The sequence below is a fragment of the Macadamia integrifolia genome, chromosome 5 (assembly GCF_013358625.1).
Source record: "Macadamia integrifolia cultivar HAES 741 chromosome 5, SCU_Mint_v3, whole genome shotgun sequence".
Classification (NCBI taxonomy): Eukaryota; Viridiplantae; Streptophyta; class Magnoliopsida; order Proteales; family Proteaceae; genus Macadamia; species Macadamia integrifolia.
In genome coordinates, this window is record NC_056561.1 from 5,916,184 (window position 1) to 5,944,091 (window position 27,908).

The following is a 27,908-nucleotide window of genomic DNA, read 5'->3' on the forward strand; positions in this document are numbered from 1 at the left end:
AAAAAAAAAAAAAATCAAAACAATGAAAAGAACCCTCACTGGAAACATTGAAATCTTTCTGACTTTACCAGTTCCAACTCTTTAACTCCAATTAAACACTATTCCTTGTTCGTTCAATGTCCATAAATATAGATTCAAAGAACCACAACTAAAACAAAAAAAAAAACTCAAGAAATTGGCTTTACACCATGGTTTCAAGTATCGGCCTGATATCGGCTGTATCGGATCAGTATCGGCTGAAACTGATCCCCAATCCGTGACCGATTTGGATTGGTTTAATAAAACAATAGTACTTTTCATAAAAAGCAGGGACAAAATCGACTGATACCCACCAATCCGAATAGATATCGGTATCAGCAATCCTTGCTTTACACTGCTCTTGGAAGCCAAATAAATAGATAATTTAGATGCACTTGCAAGCACTGTCAGACCGATAGTATAAGATAAGAAAAAAAAAAACAAAAAGAAGGTATTTTCTTTTCTTCTCTACTCATTCTCCATGTGATAAAATCTTTGGGTTTACAACATGTCATCAACCCTTGTCCATTTTTTTTTTTTTTGTGTGTGTGGGGCGGGCTGGGGGTGAACCCTTCTGTGGAAACAGAAATGCCTAAATCCTTATACTACACATATATTACATAAAATAAAGTATTTTTTTTTTTCTCCATATAAACATCTCATGCAACCAGGGTTTTAAAACTTGAAATCAGCATCAGAATCAGCCAAGGCCGATTCCCAATTTGAAACGGTAAAACCGGATATTATTCAGAGTGAATCAGTAGGATCGGCCAGTGTCAATTCCAGTGAATGAAAATCAGCCAATGCAACGCAAGCGGGCAGCATGAGAAAAACTCAACTTCTTCTACCAAAAAAATAAAAATTTAACTGTTTTTTTTTTTTTTTAATGACTATTAATTATGATCCAATTAATTGATGGATTGATAGACTTTAAATTAGAACAGCCTTGCTATTATGGGAATCAGGCAACCCAGTCTGGTGCATAGTTAACAAATTCGGATTCGGGAATTATTCGGACGGAGAATTATTCGGAATAATTCGGATGATTAATTGAAGGATTCGGTCAAAAAAGCAGTCAAAAAAGCTTATTGGGTTTTTTTTTTTAAATTGTTTTTTATTGTTTTTTTTTTAAATAATGTTTAAATAAACCGAATAATTCGGTTTAATTCGGATTCGGTCCGAATTATTCGCGATTTATATTTAGTTTTGAAAAAGTCACGAATTTTAAAGAATTTTATTTTTAATTCGGATTCGGTCCGAATTTTTGATAAAATTCTTTAAAATTCGGTTCGGCCGAATAATTCGCGAATTATTCGGCCGAATTGATAACTATGGTTGCAGCAGCTTCATTATCTATGTCCGAATCAGATGTCAAAAATTTATGACACATGACGTTAGGCCATATGAGTGAAAGAGGGATGGCATCATTAAGTAAAAGGGGCTTGTTGTGTGGTCAAAGTACAGGAGCAATAGAGTTCTGTGAACATTGTGTGTTTGGGAAGCAGAAAAGAGTTAGTTTTAGTACTTCTATTCATAGGACCAAGGGAACTTTGGACTACATTCATTCAGACTTATGGGGGCCTTCCAAGGTTGCTTCAAAGGGGGCTAGTGCAAGATACTTGCTCATTTTCATTGATGATTTCTCTAGGAAGGTTTGGGTCTATTTCTTGAAGCACAAAAATGAAGTATTTTTCACTTTCAAACAGTGGAAGAATTTTCTTGAGAAGCAGACAAGGAAAAAAATTAAAAGGTTGAGAACCGATAATGGCCTAGAGTTTTGTGAAGGTGACTTTAATAAGTTATGAAAAAATGAAAGTATTATAAGACACCATACAGTTGTTAAAACACCCCAGTAGAATGGAGTGGCAGAGTGTATGAATAGAACCTTGTTAGAAAATGTGAGGTGTATGTTATCAAATGCAGGATTAGACAAGGAGTTATGGGCGAAAGCAGTTAACACAGCAATCTTATTGGTGAATCGATCTCCTTGCACAGCTATTGAGTGTAAGACTCTAAAAGAAGTTTGGTCAGGTAAACTTACAGACTACTCAAATTTAAAAGTATTTGAATATCCTGCTTATGCACATGTAAATGAAGGGAAGTTGAAACCTAAAACTAAGAAATGCTTTTTTTTTGTATGTATCTGGAGTGAAAGGATACAGGTTGTGGTGTCCTGATCCAAAGTCTCTAAAATTTCTTATTAGCAGAGATGTTACTTTTAATGAATCTGCTATGTTGCATCCTAGGAAAGAAGCTCATGTTCATTGTGATGAAGGTCAAGAGAAATCTAGAGAGAACGTGGAATTTGAAATTGGTGGTTCATCTTCAAACAAAGCACAATCCGCTGTATGGTTTGATCGGATCGACCACGACCCGATGGGTCAACTAGCGACTTGGAGTATATATAATATACTGTTGCTTGTTGAGAAAGTCATTTTATTTTGGGGGTTTTTCGAGTTAGGGTTTCAGGGCGAGTTTTCTCATCGCTGCTTGGGTGTAATCTCTCTTCTGCATGGTGAAACATCTTCTTCTTCACCTGAGGACGTAGCACACCACCCTGGTGTGTGAATCTCGTTAAATCTCTATGTCGTGTGGATCTATTGTCTCTTTATTTTTTGTATTTCTTGGTGTTTAATCTAACACATCCTTATGTTCTACAAGGAAAACACAAAACTGGATCATTTATTCGTATGTGAATAGTTCATTAATGTCATTTACAGATGTCATCACCTCATTATACATTAAGCGTACAATGACGGGTAAGTAATCCATTCTCTCACTCAATGAATTTTCATATATTATATGGACAAGAGAGCTCTACCTCCTGGCGCAAGTACACGCCAATGAGCGAAGCCAATGTGAAGGTGAGTGGGAGCATCTTTAGCTTGGGGCAACATGGTCTTTTTGTACCAGATGTGTCTTGATGCCGATACACACTAGAGGGTAGTGCTCTTTCTCCCATATTATAAATGGGGAAGTATTTTCTCTGAGAGAGTGTGGTTCCTATGCTTGTGCGAAGGCCAATGGGAACGCACGAAAAAGCATCAACAAAGATGTCATTTTCTATTTCATGGGACCAAGACAAGCCAATCATTTTTTTTCTCCTACGTGTCTAAGCTGAGGGACCACACTCCCTCACACACTTAATGATAGAGCTTAACATAAACGAAAGGAGAAGAGATCTTCTTTTCCATACTCTTTCCCTAGTAAAAGTGATAAAAATAGCTTCACACAGTTCTTGTTAGTCGTTACCCTTAGTACACTTTACTAAAAGAAAGGGCAAATGATGGTAGATCCTACAATCAAAAGGCACATACTGAAGGTAGGTGGCTTGTCTATCATATTGGGTAGAGAAAGGAAAATGACACTTCACTTCTCTCTCTCTCTCTCTCTCTCTCTCTCTCTCTCTCTCTCTCTCTCTCTCTCTCATGTCCATTTTGTTTACTTGTCTCTGTTTTGGTGAGTACTTCCGAAGTTTAGCTGAGTCACACCCGTGTCAACCACATATCAAATCGAAATATGTAATGCTACAGCTAGAGCAAATTAATATAAGATGAGAATCTTAGATTCCATGCGCGTCAACTTTATTTGTTAATATTTTTTTATTGTTATTACTATTAAAATTATAATTGTTATCATTATCACTATCATTTTCGTTATAGGCATTGCCATTTTCATTATTGTTGTTATTGTTATCATTCTTATTATTATCATTGGAAAATTCTACTCAAAACTAATCATGAGAGCATTTTCTTGGCATTCCACCACTTCTATGCCATGTGGAGGGTGAGTATTGGGGGCCCACCATTGGATGGCTTGAATTAGCCACTTGTCAGATTTTGGTATAATATTAATAATATTATCCACATTGTATTGAGCAAATACGTCCAAACCCATAAATAAGGGACTCTTCATTCATCACAGGTAAAGGGACTGTCTCTCATATTTTATTATCTTTTTAAATAAAAAGAATTTAAAATTATTCAAATTTTATAAATAGATAAGGAATTATAAAATCTACTTCTATCTTCTAAGTCAAATTTTATAATCAAATAAGATACTAAATGAAACATTTTGTTAAGCTTAACAATGTATATGTACCATCATCATCATCATCATCAGTTCTTGAAATGAATGGAGTAGGGGAGGACATGGGGGAAGCTTTGCCTATCCTAACTGAAAGAGAGACATCAGATAAGCGGTCCCCATTAAAATGCATAGATGTGTAGTTGTTTGTGGAGTAGTGCTGAGAGGACAAACGACCATTCTTAGTATAATGGACTGACCTAACCAAATGAAATCAAGACATGTGGACATGTATTGAAGCATTGAACAACCTAACTGAAAGGGATAATCTTCATTCCATGGCAAAGAAATTAAGGGCATATGGGCCTTGTTTGATAACCTCTAGGTGATTTTTTTTTTTTAATTCATGATTTTTGTGAGTAGGATTGATGTATAGTAAGGGCCCGTTTGATAACGTTTTCAGAAACGCATTTCTGTGTTTTTCTATTTTCATAAACGAAGAAACAGCATTAAAACCGTTTGATAAAAGTGTTCTGTTCCACTTGTTTCTTGAAACATAAATTGAAATTTATAACATAATAACAATTTATGTTTCAAGAAACATGAATGACGAAACAAGTTTCACCTGTTCTGCCCGTTTCTCGAAACAAAAATGGGGCAAAAATTATTATTCCCCGATAAAACACGAACAGCGACTTGTCTTTAAACGTTTCTCAAGCTTCAATTCCATAGGAACTACACATTCTGCCGTTCGGTTGAAAGGGGGGAATCAAACGTTGCCTTCCAGGTAACATTTGGGATTTTTCTCATGATAGTAGGATTTCAGACGGATATTCATGAATTTTTTTCCTAATTTCCACATCCACCATGCTACGGGTTTGTTCTGTAGATGAATTTCGCAGAAAGGGGGTTCTATTTTTTTGGTTCTTTCTCATGCTAAAATTTTCATATCCATTTCAAAGATATCATTTCTATTTCATGTTGTTTGTATAGTAGATTAAGAAATATGTTCATTTGTTGTTGATGTTGTTCATGTGAATGGATTGTCTTTCTACCTACAATATGGCTCATTTTACTGCAAGTACCTACATTTCCTTAATTGTAAGATCATCTTCCAGCTTTACATTTAATAAAGTTGGAGTGGAGAAATTGGGTGATAGTAGAAGGGATCTGACTTTTTTTTAGAGAAGTAATGAGAAGGGAAGAAAGTCCAGGGAGGGACAAAGGGGAGCTTTGGTGCCCTTTTGTTCTTCTTCTTCTTCTTCAACCTCTGTAGGTTTGGTAGGGGAGGGCAAGGATAGGAAATTATTGGTCAGTAAGGAGCAGTTTGGCTATTTGGTTAGTGAGTTTGGGTGGAAGGTTAGGAGGTTGGTTGAGGAAGAAGATGAGATGACATGAGAAGAGTAGCCCAAGTACAGGCTACTTCATTGCAATGTTTCAGCTAGAGGATAGCAATGGTTTGTTATTTGAATTTTTCAAGGTCACACTTATCCTTGTGCTTTCACACTCTTCCCTTACAAGGAGAAGCTAATATCTTTTTCCTTTATTATTATTCAAGTTTGACTTTATTTTGTAAATTTTTTTACTGAGTACTATTTGTATCTTATTTGGGTCGATTTCTCTCCATAATACAGCCTGATATAGGTAGGTATATTTCTCATATGGAATTTCCCCAACCTTGAATATACTAGCTGCAGAAAAAGTATCTAAAAAAGTGAATGTTTGCAGAATATGTTTACATTTAATAATATATTTATGTTGTAATTTCATATGGAAGCCATATTTTTGAATTCCTGAATGTAACTTCTTCATATTGGTCAGTGTTTGTCCTTAAATTTTAGCATTTCCCGATCGTGGTCATAGCAGAAGTTTTCAATTGCATCCCTTTCTGTCACATTCGCATCCCATCTCTTATAGCTGAAATCTGTGCCCTTCATAAAAAACAGTAAGTGCAAATTAAACCACCTACTGAGTGTTATTTTTAGGAAATATGTTTTTTAGTTGCAAATTCTGAACTATCTATTGATTACTAGATTCCTCATCTTTTTCATGTCCCCTTTATAAGCACCATTTCTGAATTTAGAAGAAGAAAGGGCCTTTTTTTTTTTCTCTTGGGCTCAATATTTTTATTCCTATTTCTTTGAATTTTTTTTTTTCCATGTTCTTGTTTGTGTTTGAATATGTTACCTAAATCAATTATGCATGTTCAAAGATATGAGATTTCCAAGAACCCCAACCCCCAAAAGTACTACTATAATCTGGAATGAAGCAGAGCTAAGATCATTCATCAATCACAATGTTGAGAATGTCCGAAAAGGTTTGAAAACAAACTCCACATTCACAAAGGTTGGTTGGGATAACATTATAAATGGGCTTGAAGCCGAATTCAAACAGCCCTTTGCAAAAGAGCAACTGCGTAACAAGATGAATAAGTTACGCAAGGAGTACAACAGCTTCAGGTCTTTGTTAGAAACAATTGGTTTTGGATGGGATACAAATGCTCGGACTGCCATAGCTGAGGATTCAGTGTAGGAATCTACTATTCAGGTATGACATAATCTTTGGTTAATAGAATGGATTTTTATTTACTTTTTGAACAAAATGTGATGATCAATTGAAAAAATTTTGAATTTTAGGGAAACAAAGATTGGACGAAGTATAGAAGAAATGGTCTCCCCTGGTGGCCAGAGTTGTTAGAGATCTTCTCTAACTCTAGTGTTCGTGGGGATAAAAGTCTGTCATAGGCAACTGCTGTAACTCTTAGGTCCACTAACCCTAAAATTGATGATGATTTTTAGGACATTGATAATGATGACAGTGATGCTTGTACTGGGACACCCAAGGGGTCAGTTCCTTCAAAGCGGCGACTTGATAGGACTCCTACGGATCGTAGGATGAAGAGCCAGACATGGACCCTCAAGAACTTTGCTGAGGACTTTAGAACCTTTGTCCAATGGAGGATGGGAAAGGGATCCACCTCTGCCACCTCAGCAATTGTCCGACCTCCTGACCCTATTGTTGATTGACCATACAGCATGATGAGCTGTCAAAAGCTACTGGACAGTTTAAAGGATATCCCGATAGATTTGTATGTGTTGGCGCAATATAAGACACACAGTGACCCTGGATGGACCATGTCTTTTATTGAAGTGAGACCTGACAGGAGATTATGGATGCTACATGGTCTGAAGGAGTGAAAGTAATAGTTTTTTAAATGAATGGTTTTAAGGGAGACTGAATGACTTGTTAGTTTGTTTGGATTTTATATGCCTCGTACTGACTGACACACTTATTATGTTTTGCCTACTATGAATGATGTTGATGTTTGACTTACGTTGATTTGTTATAATTTGATTGCATGTGCTTCAGACTTACAGTAGTGTAGATATGTTAGATATAGTACCTGATTTACAAGTAATGCATCTGAATTTGGATTATCATGAGTGTAGGATTGTTGGATGATTTTCTTGCCTATATTTTATATTGGAATGTAGGCACTCAATATATAAACATGACTCTTTAGGATTGTCAAATATTATGCTTTTTAGCTTACTTCTTTGTAGCTTTGGGATATAGGATCGTATTAATTTCACTATATTAACAGGAAAGTAAGTAGTTATCAATTATTAAGATTTTTGAATGGATTGTTGCTTGTTAGTAGGTTTGAAAAAAATTTAAGATACAGATATTACGTATGGACAATTAAGCTAATGCTTATGGATCCTTGTAGGCAGGTTTAGGGAAGTGCTATTTTTTCTTCATTTAAACAATCAATGCTAGTGGATGGTACATTTATGGACTCTATGCCTTTACATATTGAATGTGTCTATTAATACAGGGATGTGAAATCAATTTACTACCGACATCACAGGGTCATCGTCTGACAATGATGACATGGTTATAGTACATCAATTCCAAAACATGCTCAGTATGTAAAGGATAAGAGAACCTCTGAATGATAGTAGTTACACAGGACCTGTTAGGGTAGTTGAAGTTCTTGCAGGTCATGCTGACGTGTATTACCAAGAGTTTAGACTTGAGAGACATGTATTTCTCAACTTGCGAGACTGATTAGTACATAGAGGTTGGTTAGAGGACAGCCGTTTTATTCGGGTAGATGAGCAGCTAGTGATGTTCCTCATGATAGTAGGTTAAGGTTTGAGTAATAGACAAATGCAACGGCGATTCAATCAGTCAGAACAGACGATTAGTGTCGTCTTCCACACGGTGTTGCAAGCTATGCTAAATTTATCACTTGAGACAATCAAGCCATCAAATTTTGATGTGGTACCTCCAGAGATAGCCAACAATCCAAAGTACTATCCATATTTCAATGTAACTGCGACTTCTGGTGATAACAAGATTATTCGATGTTTCCAATGAAATATTAATGCACTTTATACAATTATATGGGCTAACCTATGTTGAATAAAAAATAGGATTGCATTGGTGCTATTGATGGCACCTATATAAGTGCCATCATACCTAGGTCGAAAGAGACACGTTATCGTAATCGGAAGGATATGATCACACAGAATGTTATGTGTGCATGTTAATTTGACATGCGATTCACATTTGTGTATGTGGATTTGGAGTTTAGTGTACATGATGCAAGGGTCTTTGAGACAGCATGAACCAATGATACCCTAGGGTTTCCTCATCCCCCATCAGGTATAAATGTATTATGAACTTATGCGTTGTCCTTCCGCATATAATAGACAAGGAATATAGATCTAATCTCATAAATGTTTGCATAATAATTGAAGACAAATATTATGTTGTTGACTCAGGCTACGCTAGTCAACTGGGGTACTTGATGCCATTCCGAGGACAAAGGTATCACTTACAAGATTATGGTGAAGGTAGACCTGGGCCAAGAACAACTAAGGAATTGTTCAATCACATACACTTGTCACTGCGGAATATTATTGAGAGAACATTCGGTGTCTTAAAAAATAGATTCCACATATTAAAAAGTATGAAGGCATACGATATTGAAGATCAGTCAAGAATCGTGTTCGCTTGCTGTGGAATCCACAATTACATTAAGGAACAAACAATTCAAGATCAGTTATTTAATGAGCTTGGAAGTGAACAACATATTGATGACCCTATGAATCCTAATACTCATGCGTACCATGCTTTAGCATCTGATTTCTCCCAGAGACGATCTACGAGACAAATGTTCATAATGCGCCTTAATATAGCCAACCAATTGGCATTTTCAAGGAGAATGACTATGATTTCGTTAGATCGATCTTGAATGTTTGCTAATCACATTCATAATGTATTAAATGTTTGACACAAAAATTAGGGCACCTATTTTCTTCGAATGTGTGTATGTGGTGTTAGTAAAAATACTTTTGTTCATTTCACACAGTTTACATTGGTATGATTTGTAATCTTTGTGCTCTACAGATGTCTTCCACTAACACCGCAATAGCAAGGTGTGACTACTGTAATCATTTGTGCGATAAGTTCACAACGAAAAATGGGCCTAATAGAGGTAGATCGTACTTCAAATTCCCAAGGCATAATGTATATTTTATGTGGGTAGATGAATTTCGTTTATGTGATTGTGGGGAGGGATAGTGCAAGGTACGCGTCGCGAAAACAGCAACGATCTTTAATCGTCGTTTCTGGTGTTGTCCTAAATCCAATGGGGTATAATTATTATTTTTTTTTTTGAAAGTACTATTTGACCTATATTATCTAAATACATTTCGCAATTAAGTTGATGAGTAATTGCAGCCCCATGGTCGCAGTTGTAATTTTTTCCAATGGATTTATGGAAACAGCAATTCGACAAGTGCATAGTTTTCCGATTGTGGAACAAGCAATTCAATGGTAGGAGCTCAGTTTTCTCCATCAGCACCTTCCCCTGATTTTGTGAAAGGTTACTTGGAAAGAGCAATTAAAGGTGAAGAGGAGAAGTCTAGAGTACTGAAAAACGAAATGGATGTGTCTGAGTAAAAACAAATGATATATACTGATATCCTAGAGGCCATTAATAACATGAACATAAATAAAGATGGTAGTTAGAGGGTAATGACCAACTATTGGGAACTTGTAAGAAATTTGGCATACCCGAAATATTTGCATTTTAATTTAGTATTATTGGTTGATATTTCTCGTTTTGTAAAATTATGATGTAAGTTTCAAATAAGAAAATTGGTAGTTTAGTGGTTTGTCTGAGTAAAATGAAGGGTTATGAGTTTCTATGGAAAGTAACAAAAGTGAAATTATTTTCATTAAAATAAACATCATATTCTGTCAGAAATGTTCCTAGAAACAGCATTTGTCAAACACCTTCTTACCCATTTCTGTTTCCATAAACAAGAATTATCAAACATCTTTCTTACCTGTTTCTGTTTCCAGGATCAACAATTTCTGTTTAATATTTAAAATTTAATATTAATTATCTGGATCTTATCTCTCATGGACTCATGCTTGAGGGCTCCACATTGCTCTGTTGACCACAACAACACGTTAGATTTGTCCTAGAAATATCATTAAATTCATTCCTTAGGATACTAAAAAAAAAACACAAATAAATAAAAATAAAAATAATGTTAGATAATGGTTGGTGCCACGTGTAACACACCAACCAATCCATTCCAAATAAGACTGAAACTGCCAAGGAAGATATGAAAGCTGTCCTCTATTTTCTTCTGTTTTTTTTCTCTCATTACCCTGTCTTGTCCCTAGTTAACAATTCGGCGAATAATTCGGCCAAATCGAATTTTTCCAAATTAAATCAAAAATTCTGACTGAATTAAAAATAAAATTTGGTAAAAAATGCGCTTTTTACTAATTTAAATTTAAAACGCGAATAATTCGGGCCAAACCGAATTGTTAGGTCCACTTAAACAGTATTTAACAAAAAAAAAAAAAAACAAAACAAAACAAAACGTCATATATGAAACCCACAGTACCCACCACCGAAATAGTTTTTTTTTTTTTTTTTTTTTCACATCTTCTTCTCCCACAAATTTCCGCCTCCTTTTTCTCATCTTTTTTCTCCACCTAATTCTTCTGTAACAATCGTACGAATCTACTCTTTGTTTCATTTCTTTCTCATAACTTCATCAGTTCATCCTAAGATAGGGAAGATATCAAGCCTTGATGGATAATTTGAGGTTCCGGGGGACCAGGACAGTTTCATATCACCGTATCAATCAATCTTCTTTTATATTGTTGCTTTGATTTTGAAAAATTTGTACCTCTTAGTGCAATATGGATCTTGTGAACCCAAGCAAAAGGATAGTGAAATTTTTTGTGGTCAATTTATTTATTTGTTTTATTGTAGTTGTAATCTTGCTTTCACTGTTTTGGGGCTTAATCTATTTCATGAGTAGAAATTGGATTACAATAACCATTGCTTCCATCGCTCAATGATAATTTTTTCATAGTTTTTTACTTTATTGTATAAAGTAATTTGCTCTTTCTAAGTATGCAAATCAAGTTAATAACTTGATAAATAAAAAATATACAATAAACTATAAAAATAATATCAGAAATTTTTTCCCCGGCTTTTATTTTTTTATTTGAAAAATTCTCGAATCTAAATCCGACTCCGATTTTTATTTTGTCCGCTTTTTTGATCGCTTTTTTAACCGAATCCTTAAATTAATTAATCGAATTATTCCGAATAATTCTCCACCCGAATAATTCCCGAATCCAAATTTGCTAACTAGGTCCTGTCAAGTAAGACCTTAAACAAGAAGCCAAGCCTTAGCCTTAGCCTTAGCCTCCCCTCTTATGGCATTGTCACAAATTGTAGAATTCATACTTTCACAGGTCTACCCAGTACTCTGAGTGTCTGAGTGAATCCATGGATTGGTAGGGTCCGGCCAGGGTGTCTTCACCTGTTAGAGTGGGTCCCACCAGGACAATACATACTTTGGTAGCAACTAGCCCACTCCACAGACAACTGCTACTCAAAAATGGAATAATAATTTCATCTCACCTGTTTGGCGCGGTTCAGTTTGATCCGATTTTAATCAGAGTAAACCAGTTTTGGGTTAAATCAAATCAATACCAAACCATTGAGCGGAAGTTTCGTTTTGATTCGGTTTTTTATTGGGTTGGCTTAACGGCCTCTTATCAGCCCATGACAGGTTGCAGCTGGTTTGTTTCATACCAGCTGTGTCTGGATGTATTGGGTGCGGGTGGACAGCTTTCCCTTACCCATATATGTATTAGAAAAGGGCCGGGAAGTGTTCTCAGTACTCCTACACCTGTGTGAGACCCTTCCAAGGCCTCCCTTTTGGTTCAAACCATGGGGTAGGGATAGGGATGCCATTTATAAGGAGGAAGAGAAAGATAGGCACATGGGTGCAGGTGTAGGAGTTGCATTTCTTGGATAAGAAACTTTTTTCCATTAAAAGATAAAAAAAAAATTGTTTTATTAATTTTTCATGTTTTTATCAATTTTTGTTTTTTTCTAATTTCGATAGATCTGATTATGTTTCAATTTCTACCCATTTTATGAAAGATCAAACCAAAACCAAACCAGTAAAAATTAGATTCTTTGATTTTTATTTTTTTTCTAAATAAAGGGTACATCGTATATGTAAGGCATGTATGTAAGATGTTTCTTACTTTATTACTACACAAAAAAATCATTCCCAAAAAATGTTTTTCCAACTATTTTCACCAAACATCTGGTTTGATACATGACAGATTTTGATATGAACTTACAACATGAATAGAGACACTGCTATTGATAGGGGTGAATAGGATTGAGTACGGGGTTTTTACTCAAGGGTAACCCATCTTTTTCTTATCCTTACCCTCAGATGGTGTAGCTTTAGGTATCAGGGTTCAATTTTTTAAATTAAAAAAAAAAAAAAAAAAAAAAAGAAAAAAAAAAAGAGAGAGATCAAGATTCCGAACCCTAGAATGCGTACATGGATCGGTTGTCAATTCCTGCTAAGGATTTCCCTTTAAAGTTCGGTCACCCGCAACAAGTAATAAGTGAAGCAACTATATAAGTGATAGGAGGCAGTCTTCATTCAGCCACGGTCAAGGGCAAGGGGTTCAAATTGTGTCTGACGGGCATCAGGGAATAATCAAGTGGTATTATCGATTTTGTATGAGGAATAGAGCATTTATGACCTTAAATGGATGTACTTTTCTTTCACCCATGGCATTGGAAAACTTTTTCCTAAGGCTGTGTTTGAGAGCAAGAGAAAAAAAAAGAAAAGAAAAGAAAAAAGAAACTAGAAAAGAGAAAAGAATGGAAACGGTAAGAAAATTAAAAAATAATAATAATATGTATTTTTCACTACTAATAGTGAAAAGAAAAGTTTTTTTTTTTTTTTTTTATTTTCTTGTGTTTTCTTGTGTTCTAGGATGTGTTGGGTAGCCAAGAGAAGAGAAGAAAAGAAAAGAAAAATTTTTATATTTTTTTCTTGGTTTAAGCATTTCTCTTTGTGCTTGGCATGTCCTGAAGAAAAAATTCAATTTTTTAATTTCAAAATTTTCCTTGGTAATTGTGAAGTTTTCTTTTACTAAAAAAAAAGGCTAAAGGTAACGGTGCTTAAGCACTCCGAAGTTGTAAATGTTACATATTATTCCCAATCATTGGTTTAATAACGTCAAATCTCATCTGTTGAACATAAAAAAATATTCAACTTGTTACCGGCTCTTCCAGGCATCATCTTCTTCTTCGAATCAGTTTTTGGGTTCCATGGAGCATGATGCCTTCTCTGAACCAATTCAACGGTTTTCGGAAGCGGTGGCTACAACCCCGATGACTAAAATTGAAGAGGAGAGAGGGAAAAGGAAAGGGGGGGACAAATTTTCCTGACGAGGATCACAACACAACCCAGGAAAAAGATTTGCAAATATAGCCATCAATTCATAAAATCGAACGTCTAGACTGAAACCCATTTCAAAACAAAGAACTTTCCTCACTAGTTCACAGCATCTTGATATGTGTTGTCTTCTACCAAAGGGAGAAAAAGGGGGGCTTTTATTTTCTCTTTTGAAAAAGAGTGACAAAAGACCATGAAATAAAGCTCCATTGTCAACAAATTGCTTAGCAAATCCAGTGCATAACATACAGATTGCAGCCTCTACTAGTACAGCAAGCACCAAAGTTTGTGGTATAGGGATCAATTCCTGTCACAAGCATTCTCCCCCCACCCGAAATAACAAAAAAAAAAAAAAAGTCAAAAAGCTGGTTGATGCATTGAAACAATGGATGGATACGATTTATCTAAAGGTAGATCAATGGTTGCTATTTAGTGTGGTGTTCATACCTTTCAAGCGCTGCTATCAGTAACCCCAAAAAAAATTTGTTGCCAAAGACACAAGAAAACATGAGAAAATACAATTTTTTTTTTTTTTTATTTTCTTCTCTTGGCTACCAAACACAACGCAAATGATATTTCAATTTAGGCAGAAGTTCTTCTACTTCAGACATAGACAAGGCTAAAAAAGTATCTCTAAATTGTTAATATGATTGGGATGGGGAAGGGCGATACTCCGATTATTTGGGAAAAAAATTCTCTAAGCTGCTAGGGAAGATTACTCTATCACTCTTTATCACTCTTTTTACATGAGATGATCTCGCAGTCCTCATATATAAGAAAACGCATACGGCTAGCCTAGAAAACCCTATCCCATTATATATACCCCTTTCTAGGCATGTAAAAGGGTAAACACTCTTCTTTCTCTTAATTATTATATCGGAATTGGTACCAGTAAAACTGTAGATCCTATCCAACAAAAAGCTAGATCCCTTCACCAGTTAACTTCAATCGTTTTAGAAAAGAAAAAAGCTGCCCCATATCTTAAGAAACTTTACAACATCAGTAGATGGTGACATAACTAAAGTGCAAACAGAACTTTATTAGCAACCGACCACATGGCAAAAACTAAAGCAACCAAGAAAAATGGCTTCGCGTCAAACCACTCAGGGAAAGTGAGTGCGCTCAGTTGGTAAAGTCGGTGGCCTGTTATGAATTGTAAGGCAAACTAACGGTTCAGCCGTCCCCTACCTTCCACTTCCCACAAAATGGTGGGGGTTAATTTATCTCTTCGCTCCCCGACTCCCCAAAAAAAAAAAAAAAAAACAGACAGAGGACAATAATCTGGTTAAAGTATTTTCAGATTTGTTTCACTTTCTAATGGAGTGGGATCTATGTCATGTCATAACCAGTAGCTGAGTTGACAAAGGCTTTTACTTCTAGAAACGTGTGATTCTAATTAGAACTACTCACACAGTGTTTAGTATTCTTCATTGTTTTCGATGAACGTTCTCATTCAATCTTGATATGACCTAATCCATGTAGTTGTGAGTCAATATGGACCCATAGATCTATGACATGGTTCCAAAATTCTTCTTGTTTTGAAGTTTTGGTAGAGATTAACCGGTCCGATGGGGCTTTCTAGGGTTCATTCAATCTCACATCTCCTCAAAGTCCACTCCCATGGTGCCCACCAAATCAAGGTCATCGAGATGGCCACTTATAAATACATCTTACATGTCTATATACCCTCCTTTTCATAGAGGGAAATACAGGTCAACAGACTGGCACAAACCTTTTTCCAGAACTATATCCCACTGAAATAAACAAAAGAACAGCAATGTAACCCCCTTTAGAAAATAAAACCTGTTAAAATGAAGTAAACAAGAGAGAGCCCACGAACCGATTAGAGCATGTTCAAATAATTAAACAAGTTGGTCATGGAAAATACCATATTTGGATACAACGTGAAGCCCAAGCTAGCCCACCTGAGCTGCCATGTGATAGAACTGAGTGCCTGCAGGTTTAGTTTAGGCCACCATCCACGAAACTGATCCCGTAAAATGATAAGATTTTGGATTTTGTTTCCGTTGTAATTCCCAAGCACCTGGATTTTAAATAAACTATATACTTGGCTGCTTCAAGGAGGGGGAAAGGGGGTGGGTTGTATCTTCAGACTATATAAACTGAAGGAGGGAGAAAGTGGAACTTCTCAAAAAAAAATTTCTTCCAACCTCAAATGAAGACTGATAATAAATCTCAATTCAAAAGTAAAAATAAAAGTTTAAAGCTTGAGGTATTTCTCATCTTCTTTCTTAATGTTAACCAGCCCACCAGGCCCCACTATTTTGAACAAAATTTCAGGATATTTCTAAATCAGTTTCTTGTGAATAAGCCATTGCAAAGAAAGTATTAACCACACTTTTTTACTTTTCAATTACTAACAATGTAAAAAAGAATCATGATTATAAATAGAAACATCAAAGTTAAAAAAAAAAAAAAGGAACACTAATCAAGAAATTTATACTGAATTTGATGCTATATAACCATTACAATGCGAGGCAGAAAAGGACCTAATGTTATTTATTCCATTCCTCCGTAAAGAATTTGGGTCTACCCCTGCTTTATGAGCTGCAATGATTCCGACAGCCTCCCAATAATTTGAGGCCTTGACCTGCAAATGGAATTCCATTTCTTAATCATATTAAAGCTTATGAATCAAATTACAATAGAGTACAGATACAACAGAAAGAAATGGCTGGCAAGAGACGCTATCCATACCGCTTTGATCCCGAGTTTATCAGGTGTATCATCAAGAACTGTTTGGTTCTCCTCAACGGCAATTATTAGAGGCTGTACAAAACCAGAGTTACTCTTTCCATGTTATAAACTGGTGGTTGAACACGATTCATTCAATGTAAAGTGAGGAATGTAGAGAATCAACTGGAAACAAGTTGTCCCGCTACTAGATCCCCCACCCCAAAAAAAAAAAAGAAAAAATGGAAAATAAGCTGGGTTGATTGTTTTACTAATTTCACCAAACACAAATATTGAAGGAACACTGGCATATCAAACCAAATGAATTCACCTTATGTCTTAAGCCTCTTGCAAAAGCAAGAATACCCTCCCCACCACATGCATCAATTGGAATAACTACACTGTCTACATCACTTGCTAATATGCATCCTTGGTTTGAGGTCCCAGAATCCTTGGCTACATATTGAGGTGCATTACTTAACCCAGCAAGCACACATGGCAAGAAGGTATACCCTATCTGTTGCACAGAGAGAAAATTATTGTTAGAGAGAGAGAGATTCTTACTAAAATAATATAACATCCAAACCTACAGTTCTCCAGAAAGATCCACATTATACTTTGTTTGTGTGTAATGTCATTTAAGAAAGGAAGACCATTGACCACATACTTTCTCTTCCATGTTTTACAGGTTTGTATTAGGTTCCTCAAGAGTAAACGCATGCAAGTTTAAGACAGGAAATTAATTTAGGTAGAACAGAGTGGATGTGGGATCTAGAGAGCAAAGATGATAAGATAGTTCCTGAAATTTTTTTAAGTTTGAATTCTACACTCAAGCAGACCTTTAATCCTTATCAGTTGCAAGAGTCCAACCAGTCAGTAAAGCAGGTAATTTAGTTGTTTCTCTATTGCAGAATGTAGCTGATTCAACCATTAGATTAAGTTAACCTGGGATTTCACACCAAAGATTGAAGCACAGCTTTAATTGGTTTATATTCAGCCATGTTATAAAAAAATAATAATAATAAATAAATAAAAAGAAAAGGCTAAGACAAACGAAGAGCAAAGTATAATCCACAGAATTTGGAGAAAAATTTATACCAATACATGTTAGAGATCAAACCTTTTGCTTATACTTTTTACTCTGCAGCTTCTCTTTTACTTTCATGGTTTCAGGTTTTTTCATGATTCTCTACATAGTTTAATATACTTCTCAAGCTTTCTGATTTCGAGTTTCCACAAGTGTATGTTAATCAAGTTTTCTACATCAACCAAAATAAAGTAAAGTTTCTCACCAAGCATGAATCAACACTTTTCTGGACTCTCCTATAGATCCGAAACTATAGGGATAGAAAGGGGAAGGCCATACTTGGTATAACACTGAACATATCAAGCTGTAACAGAAACAGCCACGCTCAGAATCAGACCACAATGGCCAAGTTTTGGTTCACATTTAAAGCCTATAATCCTGAAGTAATTGCGTTGATATGTTTTAACTTGAAGGCATGGTAAAATAATTCTACTGGGGTATTCTGTTACCTCAAAAATAAAAATAAAAACGGGCCTCTGGATAAAAAAGAATTAATGAACTCTCTGTGCTAGCATAATATAAGTTTGTCGGGGTACTCCTTGATGGTTTGATTGCTTTGATATCATTTTAACTACAAATAAATGAAGAACAGTATAGTAAGACTGACTATAATAGTAGTTGGAAAGAGAAAAATTAAACATAAAAAATCCAACAGCAACACTCAAAACCATAAATAAAATCCCAGGAAGATAAACAAGTATCCTTTAGAATAAAAGCATTTGTTCTTTACAGCAATGATCACAATTAGCTTAACTGATTCGGGTTGAGAGAAATTTTTCACACCACAAAGATAATAATAATCAATCACTTTTAGAAGTATGAGTTATAATTACTGAAGACTTTTTTTTTTTTTTTCCCCTTTTCTGAAAGTAGAAGCTTTCACTGACCTCCTCAGCAGCTGATCTTGGACACAAAGATAAAGTTAGAGGAAGAGGAGATAATGCAGGAGCATGTGCACAAGGGATCTGGAATTCCTTCACGATTAGATGGCTTATAACTGCCTCAACTCCTGCCAATAAGTCTATTCCCTGAAGAACCAAAACACAAAGAAACACCAAAAGCAGTGACTAGTGTAATAAGTCAATAAGATGCATGACTTTTACCAAATCCCAGCATTGCCTTGGGTTTTCGGGGTTCTTGCTCCTGACTAATCTATGAAAAGCTAAGATGCCATTCTTCTATCGAAATGTTTGCGGCTCCAGCTGGTTGCAAGTGAAAATTTGGGAAGGGAAATGAAATTAAAATGTAAATAAAATGGAAGCATTTGTAATCATTACTAAGAATCGTTGCATAATCAACCTAAACATTTTCTAATCCTAGTAATTAATCTTTGCTTCTCAATCGAAGTCCTTGGATTTGAACTGGAAACTAGTGATTCTAATTGAGAAGTTTAATTGGCATATTTAGAAAGACTTGAAGTTTGGCTTACAGTCATGATTACAAAAAATGCCATTTCATTTTTAAACTAATTTCACTTCCCTTCATTTCCCATGCTTGCAACCATATGAACACAGAGCCCACAGAAAATGACAAGTCAAAGAAAAAAAATAAAAAATAGGAAGCCCATAGATATTTTGTCAGAAAATCTTGGATCAAATTATGCCGCTATGCTAATTCAAGATCTTTGGAAACATTTCAAAGGGATACTTATGGAGATGTTATCTTCCAAATAGACAAGTAGCCAAGTAAAAAAATAATCATAACATATTCTGTGCCACACCTTCCCCTGTCGATAGTCTTCCATCTCTTCAACATCATCATCTGGAAAGCGTCCCAAAACTGCAATTGCATTCACTTGAGAGTGGTTGACTAAAGTATGTACAGCTCTCAAAAGGGAATCAGGATGCTGAATCCTCCCTGTTGATTGGCCAGACCTAGGATCAACCCATTTCTCAACCTGCAAAAGATGTTAAAACTTAGACCGCAAGAAGCATAACCACCCAAATCTTCCATGGTCCACAGATGCTTGCAAGCTCTTAAAACATATTTTGGGTATTGAAACATAACATAATTTCATTCGTAAAACACATCATAATGAAGGGAAGGAAACACAGCAATGCTTATGTTGTAAATTCAGAGTCCAGTGCAGAACGTCTGAGATTAAGTACCTTTTGGTTACAATCAAACTGGATAATGCACAGTATTTAAAATTTCAAATCAAAAGAGTTAACTGAATTTATATATTTTGGATCAAGCATTATTACATAACAGGCACAGTATACACTAGCAAAGAATCTTCAGACTATTATGCATTTCACAAAGAATTGACTTTCAGAAAATAATTGAAGTTTCTAATTTGACTGAAATGTCAATAAGATTTGAGTTACATACTGTTTTCTGCTTTCTAGGGAAAATCCCAGTTCGAAGTCAAGAAGAGGATACCTGTAAAGGAGTGTCAGTAACAATATACTCCACAACAGGCAATCCAAGGGAAGCCCTTGTTGCATCAGCTACTTGCAAGTGCCGAATTCGAAGCTCCTCCTCTATTCCAGCATCAAGCACCAGACCCACCTGCTTCACACCATAAAAATTTGAGTCCAATTACAGCTACATGTCCTGCAATTTGGGATACACACACGACATGAAGGAAAGACAGTTATTACACTAAAAATGAGATTGACATTGATTATTTGAGGCAAACCTTATTTCTGTGGACGGGTTGGAGTGCCCAAGACCCTTGTGCGAATCGATCAAGTGCATGACCTTCCACGTATAGCACATTCGGCAAGGGCCAGTAGAGCATTGCTGCATTAAGCACCTGTAAGTTTTACTTCTTTCCAGTCGGTGAAGTGTGAACTCAAAAAAAATTGAAAACTAAATTCTGTTGACAAGGATGTGCGATTTGTCTTGACAATAGGAGATAAACTATCAATAGTTACACAATTATGGGAAAGTTGAAAAAATCGGGGAAGAGTATATTAAAGAACCAGATCGCTGAACGGTCCTAACTGGGGCGGACAACATGGTAACGGAAGCCATTCCATCACTGAGGTCCGAGCGTACAAGAGAGAGAGAGAGAGATCATACATTAGGGTGTGAAATGAGGCAATCGACAACGGAGGCGATGGTTCGAGCGACGGGGAGAGCGTCGCCAGCAAATCCACCAATGGAAGCTCCAACACCAGTCGGGACGACCATCACGCTAGTGTAAGGCCTGCGGAACTGCATGAAATCCACACAAAAGAAGAACCAAATCAAAATATTTCACTAATGTTAATAGTAATAGCTTCCTCTATCTAGTACATATTTTGATTTCAGTTGAAGAAACAAGGAGTAATTTAGTAACAGAGCAAGCAAAGGGCCTAGGGCAAAGCGGAAAAATCTATGTTTTCTTTCTGAGCAGAAAGTAGAAACAGACATTGGTGATGGATGAAGGAAAACTTCCACAGGAAATCCGCCATTGATTGAGTGACGCGCTGGTCTTCTCGAGGAATGAGTGTCGCCGACCGCCCAACACACGTTCATGGCCGGGAAACGAGACGCAGAGATGGATCGACATCCTTTCGAGTTTAGGCCACCATCAGTCTCTCGACCCTCTCCCGCCCTTTTCTTTGCACTTCGGTCTGTAGATAAGGTTTTTCACTGTATATGTATAGCAAAGATCCGGGATCGAATCCCTTCTCCCGCGGTCCCGCGGTCCCGCGGTCCCGCGGCCCCGCGGTAACGGTGGCGTATTGTTTCTCTGCTTCTCTACTCTCGTATCCTTCAGGATACGGATGTTTTATTTAAATTCTAACACAATAATTAAGCATTTACTTATTAAATCTAACTTATTTTATATTTGTGTGACACTATAATATTATTAGAGAAAATTGCATTGCCACCCCCTGAACTTCGGTCGTTATTCAACGCCACCCCCTGTACTTTTCAAAACGTCAAAGCCACCCCCTAAAAATTCAAAAAATTTCAAATCGGTCCCTGCCGTTAGCCGACCGTGAGAAATGAATGAAAACCGGTTAGTTTTTTTCTAATATACCCAAAATACCCCCACCCTGAGTGAGAGGACAATATTGCCCTCTCCTTTATTTCCTATCTTCTAAACCCATACCCATCTCACATCTCTCCTCTCTCATCTCTCATCTCACTGCTCACTCCTCTCACTCACTCGGCCGGACAAGAAGACGAAGACCCACCGGCGTCCCATTCTACCCTCCTCCGGCGTGCGATTTTCCCCTGAGTGACTGCAAGCATTGAGGATAGACGCAAGTGTCACCTCATCAAATTCTGAATTTGCTGATCGCATCTGAGAAAATAATTCGATGGCATCCTTTCCCTGGCCATGGATAGCAAGCCCATTAATCATGGCATTCCATAACTCAACGGTTCTTTCTTCAGCCATGGAAAAGACCTGTAGGGCAAGCTCTACACACCCACATTTTGAGTACATATCTACAAGTGCAGAGGCAAGAGGCCCATTAATCATGGCATTCCATAACTCAACGGTTCTTTCTTCAGCCATGGAAAAGACCTGTAGGGCAAGCTCTACACACCCACATTTTGAGTACATATCTACAAGTGCAGAGGCAAGAGTTGCACTCACTCTAGTTCTCTTTTTAATTGCATAAGCATGAAGCCATTTTCCAAGACCAAGAGTTCCCAATTGTGCAACAGTGGCAAGAAGAGTGATGATAGTAACAACATCAGGTTCGACGTTCTCCAATTGCAAAATTTGAAAAATATCCAAGGCCTCTTCAAACCTTTTATGTCGGACTAACCCCGCCAACAACGGATTCCAAGAAGCCACATTGTCTCGAGATTGGTTTGTTCTGAGCACTTGAAAAGCATGATCCAAGCAATCACACTTGCAATACATATCCACAAGAGCTGACGATAATAGACCATCCAACTCAATTCCTGTTCGGAGAATCAAGGAATGAACACATCTACCCCGAAGTGCACAACCCAACTCGGCAATTGCTGGAAGAACGCTCAAAAAGCTCACCTTATTTGGCATTACTAAAGCCTCCGTTAGAACTTTCTGAAATATCTTAAACGCCTCCTCAGGCAAACCATTTCGGGCAAAGGAAGAAATCAAAGAATTCCAAGAGGCAATATCGTGTTCAGGCATTCACGCCGGAGGAGGGTAGAATGGGACGCCGTAGGAGGGTAGAATCGCACGCCGGAGGAGGGTAGAATCGGACGCCGTAGGAGGGTAGAATCGCACGCCGGAGGAGGGTAGAATCGGACGCCGTAGGAGGGTAGAATCGCACGCCGGAGGAGGGTAGAATCGCACGCCGGAGGAGGGTAGAATGGGACGCCGGTGGGTCTTCGTCTTCTTGTCCGGCCGAGTGAGTGAGAGGAGTGAGCAGTGAGATGAGAGATGAGAGAGGAGAGAGGAGAGAGGAGAGATGTGAGATGGGTATGGGTTTAGAAGATAGGAAATAAAGGAGAGGGCAATATTGTCCTCTCACTCAGGGTGGGGGTATTTTGGGTATATTAGAAAAAAACTAACCGGTTTTCATTCATTTCTCACGGTCGGCTAACGGCAGGGACCGATTTGAAATTTTTTGAATTTTTAGGGGGTGGCTTTGACGTTTTGAAAAGTACAGGGGGTGGCGTTGAATAACGACCGAAGTTCAGGGGGTGGCAATGCAATTTTCTCATATTATTATAGCACCAATTTACTATTTGGGCTCTATAAATATAAGAATTATTCATCACTTTAAAATCAAAACTCAATGGAAATATAAAACTCATTTTATATTCAAAGTTTAAAGGCGATGCAAACCTATAGAATCATCTCCAATCAAAATAAAAATATTAGTAGTCACCCTAAGAAAGATCAAAGCAAATTTTCGATCAATGTGATCACGCTATAAAAATAAAAAAACTATTATTAAATAAAAAAATCTTTAAATATTGATAATTTAAATTTTTACATAATAATTAAACATTTACTATTACAATGTTGTGAATATTAGTATTTTTTATAAACCTGATAACATCTTATTCTGTACCATATATCGTATTAAGATCTCCCAGCTGTCATGAAGATACATAAAAAAATGTTAAATCACATAGGTTTTTATTTATTGAGAGGGCGAGAAAGAGAGAAAGTTTTATTACCTTTCAAAACATCCTGATATAGATAAGTCTCATCCGGTGGAATAATATTCTTCTAATTCATAATTCTAGAGGCAACTAAAATGGCTTGAACCTCTTTGACATACAATTGTTTATTGATTCTATTACACACTATTTGTATATATGAAATTATTTTATCTAAATCCCACAAGAAGGGATTTTGTAAGAACGATTTTTCTATTTTTCTATAAAATTATTATCAATATAGAAATAAATAAAATAAGAGTATTATAATTATGTTATTCGATCAAATTCTTACACTGAAAAAAAGTGCTTGAAATCGATCAACCTTCTTGGCTCCGAAATTTCATTTTCAATTATCGAACATACAACTTGAGAGGAAGTTTTGGGTTTCTTTAAAATATGACCTAATAAAATTAAAATAAAAGTATCAATAATATAATAGATAATAAGAAAATTTACATATACCCCTTGAGGTTTGACCTAATTACATCCACCTCTCACGTTTCATTTATTACAAATAAACTCAGTCAAGCTAACACCGTAAAAGAGATGTTAGTTTTAAAATGGAAAATACTATGTTACCTTTTTATATCTTGAACTAAAACATTCAGCAACTAAATACCAATACTACCCTTTCCTTTATGTAAACCTAAAATCCCTAAATTGAAGGAGACAATGGTTTAGGGTTTTGTACAATTTCTTGTCCGACGAAGATGGAGAAGATACATATCTCCCAACGAAGGTGAAGAGATAAATTTTTTTCTTACTACTCCTCTACATCCTCTACTTCGTCGATACTGCTGCTTCTGCCATCGTTAACAAAAGTTTAACTTCACTTGGATATATCAAGAACACTTGCTCCGATGGGTTCTTAGGGCATGGTATGGATGGGAGTCTTAAGATTGCCATTAGAGTCAAATTTGAACCACGAGGATGGTAGATCCTACAATTCTAGCACGACGTGCTAAAAGATCAAATCATAATACCATGAATTGGGAAAGTTCAAATTTAAGAAGCTTGGCTTGCATGGAAGAAGAATAAGAATCAATCTACTTAGATTTTCAGTTGTTTAGATGTGTAGATCACCCCAAAACGGTTAGAATTTTTAAGTTTGGAAAGATTTAACTTAAAATTGAGTGAGAGATTACAATAATTTAGCTCGGATTATTGCATGTGTTTTCTCCAAAATCAGAGTTGGACTCATCCATCTTGTAACCTAATAGTATGATTATAATTTTAATTTAAATCCATTTTTTTATTTTTTTATTTTTTATGATTCCAGATCCTTTCCTTAAGTAGAAGCAGAGGGTAAGAAGATTTTCCATTTGAGATAGAGGTAACAATAACAACAACAACTGCAATATCATTAGCAACAACAACAATTGTAGTTGGGGACGTTTGATTCGAGGAAGAGGGCTTGAAGTCGAAAGAGGCAGAGGTAGGTAATCAACAGGAACAAGACCCTAGTTTCATCCAGAGACTTGACCTCATGAACTTATCTTCTCATCAGACTCAAAGTAGCAACTCTGACGCTAATGTCGGTGCTGTTGTTGCTTCTGCTAGTTGTGGTGGTGATGGTAGTGGACCCAATGGACCCAGAGGCAACGACAACGGTGGGAAAGTACTATCTCTACATTAATGGGCGACATCGCAGGAGATGAATGTAATACAATATTTACAAAATTGCCAGAGATGACACCTCTTCTGGAAGGTTGAAGACATCAGAGATTGTATTGAAAGGGTAAAAGGGTAAAAGGGTAAAAAGGTAAAAATGTAAAAAGACATTAAGAAAGGGTAATATGGGCATTAAAAAAAATATTGCATAACTTAATGGTTTAAAACTCAAAACTCACTCACGGTGTTATGTTTCTAAGTTTATTTATAATAAATGAAACATGAGGGGATGGATGTAATTAGCTCAGACCTCAGGGGAGGTATATATAAATTTTCCTAAATAATATTTATGAAATATAACTTCCTTCTAGTGTTATATATCTACCTTTTTAAAACTTCTGAAGAGAAGCAAATTTGACTTTCTCATCCTCGGTTATTACTATATTTTCAATAATATCCTTACTAACAAAAAATTTGTCTTCCTTCAGAGAGTAAAGTCGTTTGATAAGTCATTTGCAATATAAAAAATGAACTCAATGTTAAAATTAATAATAATTGAAAAAATAATGTAGTAATATATCAAAAAAAAAAAAATTGCATATTTTCTTTAATCTCCATGTTGAAAATACATTACATCTTTCCTATTAAAATCATATGCAAGTACAAAAGTCTTCCTAGGTGGAGCCTTACATAATCTTTTTCCCAGAAAAGAAGGCTCATGAAATGATAGCATAGAAAACATTCCTAACTCATCAATCATCAATACAATGCTCGATCTAGGGCTTGCTTTGGTGGTTCAACACTACTCTCTTAGGAAAGTGCTCAAGGACTTGGTCAGTGGATCAAGTCCCAATATCTAAGTCATGGTATTATTGTGTACTAATCTAATTGCTATCTATCTGGACTCTTAGTGGATCTTCGATGGCCTCTTGTGGGCCATTGAGCCTTGCAAAATAAAAAAATCATTAATACATGTTGTATCACAGAATTTACTCTCACAGTCACTGTACCTTAGCCATAGAATGATATATAAGTGGCAGCCCCCTTCGCATTCTAAAACGTGTTTTAAAGTCGTGTGGTGTACCTTAATTAAAGCAGACAATATCGTGGCATGTAGGGCCCACCATGGATTGTGGTACTTTTTAGTATCAGAGCCAATGTGTGGAGGACTGTTGATGGCATAATTTCATAGCAAAAGTGTACATATTGTGCCATGAAATTTAATCCCACATCGGCTACGGCTTGGCCATGGAATGTCTTTATAAATGACATCCATTTTCACATGTCAATATACATTTAAGTATATGGCAAACCTTACACAAATCGAACAATATCATGGCATATAGGATTTGCCGTAAAATGTGGTACTTTAATATAATGCATGTATGACTAAGAAAACTATTATGAAAGTAAAAAAAGAAACACGCACATGAAGGTGTACATAAGCTTATATTGGCAGTCATAAGAAAAAAATACGAGAGAAAATATATCGAAAGAAAATATCAAAACAAAACTCTGTAGTGGGAACACCTTACATTCGGTATGCATTTTCTAGAAAATATACATATAAGAAAATATCAAAATGACGAAAAGTTCATAGGAATATACGAGAGTTGATCCATACACTATATGTCACACATATATGGTAGGTTGCCCGGTGGTTGGGCCCTAGCATAGTTCATTATTGTAACATTAGAATAAGTGAGGCATAGTAAACCCCTTGCTAACCCCTAAGTGGGTCTTTCTTGGCATAGTGGTCCTTGTACTAATGTCCAACCGAAAAATAAAACAAAAGCATACATGCAGTAATTGAGAGACAAGGAAGGGAGACCATGAAAATTTAGATATAGAAAATAGATATGCACTAAAAAGCATATGCAATAATAGAGAGCCAATGGGTAGGAATCATGGGAGTTTAGATATGAGATGATAGACATGCACTAAAAACATAGGGTTATGACAAGTATGACATGAAATATGGATATCTATAGGGAAAGCATCATATGAGCATGGGTATAGAAGCAATGAAATACACATGATAAAGCTTGGTACTGAGATACAATATTAGATATTGAATTTATTTATTTATTTTTGTCTAAAGTGAATTTACTAATAATGATGACCACGTGTATATTCTATGCCTTCAAACTTGCATAGTCTAGAAAGCCACAGAATGGAACGCAACCACTCTATCCTAGACATGATGGACAATGCTTAGCTTCTGCAGCATTGTTGATAGCTCGTGCAATACATGTAAATGAAATAGATTAAAAAAATGACATAAAAATATTTGATGATTGGAGCACAAACATCAATATCATAGACTTAGTACAAAGATACATGGAAATATGATCTCAATTTCTACATTACATGAAACAAGACAAGATATATATGGACGAATATCAAGCTATGAAGGTTAAAAACAACATTAAATACAGATGAAGACATGCTTGTCAACGTGTTTATAATAATTAAGATGGATATTAAGGAGTGCTAGACCATAGTTAGCAAAAAGGGGAACGGCAAAAAAAGGAAACGGACAGTACGGGTTTTAAATAGTAAAATTTTTCAAATGATACGATCAAATAAACAGTAAAAAA

At 36.1% G+C, this 27,908-nt stretch overlaps 2 protein-coding genes across 3 annotated transcripts; both read right to left on the reverse strand.

The window, feature by feature from the left end:
- Positions 1-16,200: 16,200 nt before the first annotated feature.
- On the reverse strand, positions 16,201-21,325 carry LOC122078767 (uncharacterized lipoprotein syc1174_c-like). 2 transcript variants are annotated; one of them, XM_042644891.1, is made up of 9 exons: positions 21,005-21,325; positions 20,674-20,808; positions 20,288-20,404; positions 20,029-20,157; positions 19,367-19,543; positions 18,534-18,674; positions 16,891-17,076; positions 16,584-16,655; positions 16,201-16,476 (listed from the first exon to the last, which is right to left on the reverse strand). In XM_042644891.1, exons 1-9 carry the CDS (start codon positions 21,143-21,145, stop codon positions 16,324-16,326), a joined length of 1,251 nt encoding a protein of 416 aa, XP_042500825.1. In that variant the 5' UTR covers positions 21,146-21,325; the 3' UTR covers positions 16,201-16,323. The 2 variants fall into 2 exon arrangements, with proteins under 2 accessions (XP_042500825.1, XP_042500824.1); XM_042644890.1 differs by having other exon boundaries at positions 20,029-20,160.
- Positions 21,326-21,487: 162 nt separating this feature from the next.
- Positions 21,488-22,714, reverse strand: LOC122079956 (pentatricopeptide repeat-containing protein At2g42920, chloroplastic-like). The gene is made up of 2 exons (XM_042646765.1): positions 21,796-22,714; positions 21,488-21,504 (listed from the first exon to the last, which is right to left on the reverse strand). The coding sequence occupies exons 1-2, from the start codon at positions 22,712-22,714 to the stop codon at positions 21,488-21,490; spliced, it is 936 nt and encodes a 311-aa protein (XP_042502699.1).
- Positions 22,715-27,908: the final 5,194 nt, after the last annotated feature.

Bases quoted from the DNA above. Each gene is read 5' to 3' on its own strand.
- LOC122079956 (XM_042646765.1), bottom strand. From the start codon at position 22,714: ATGCCTGAACACGATATTGCCTCTTGGAATTCTTTGATTTCTTCCTTT.
- LOC122078767 (XM_042644890.1), bottom strand. From the start codon at position 21,145: ATGTCGATCCATCTCTGCGTCTCGTTTCCCGGCCATGAACGTGTGTTG. The intron at 20,161-20,287 runs GTTTGCCTCAAA...TATGGTGTGAAG, and splicing joins AACCCGTCCACAGAAATAAG to CAGGTGGGTCTGGTGCTTGA. The intron at 16,656-16,890 runs GTGAATTCATTT...GGTTTTGTACAG, and splicing joins CAAGAGGCTTAAGACATAAG to CCTCTAATAATTGCCGTTGA.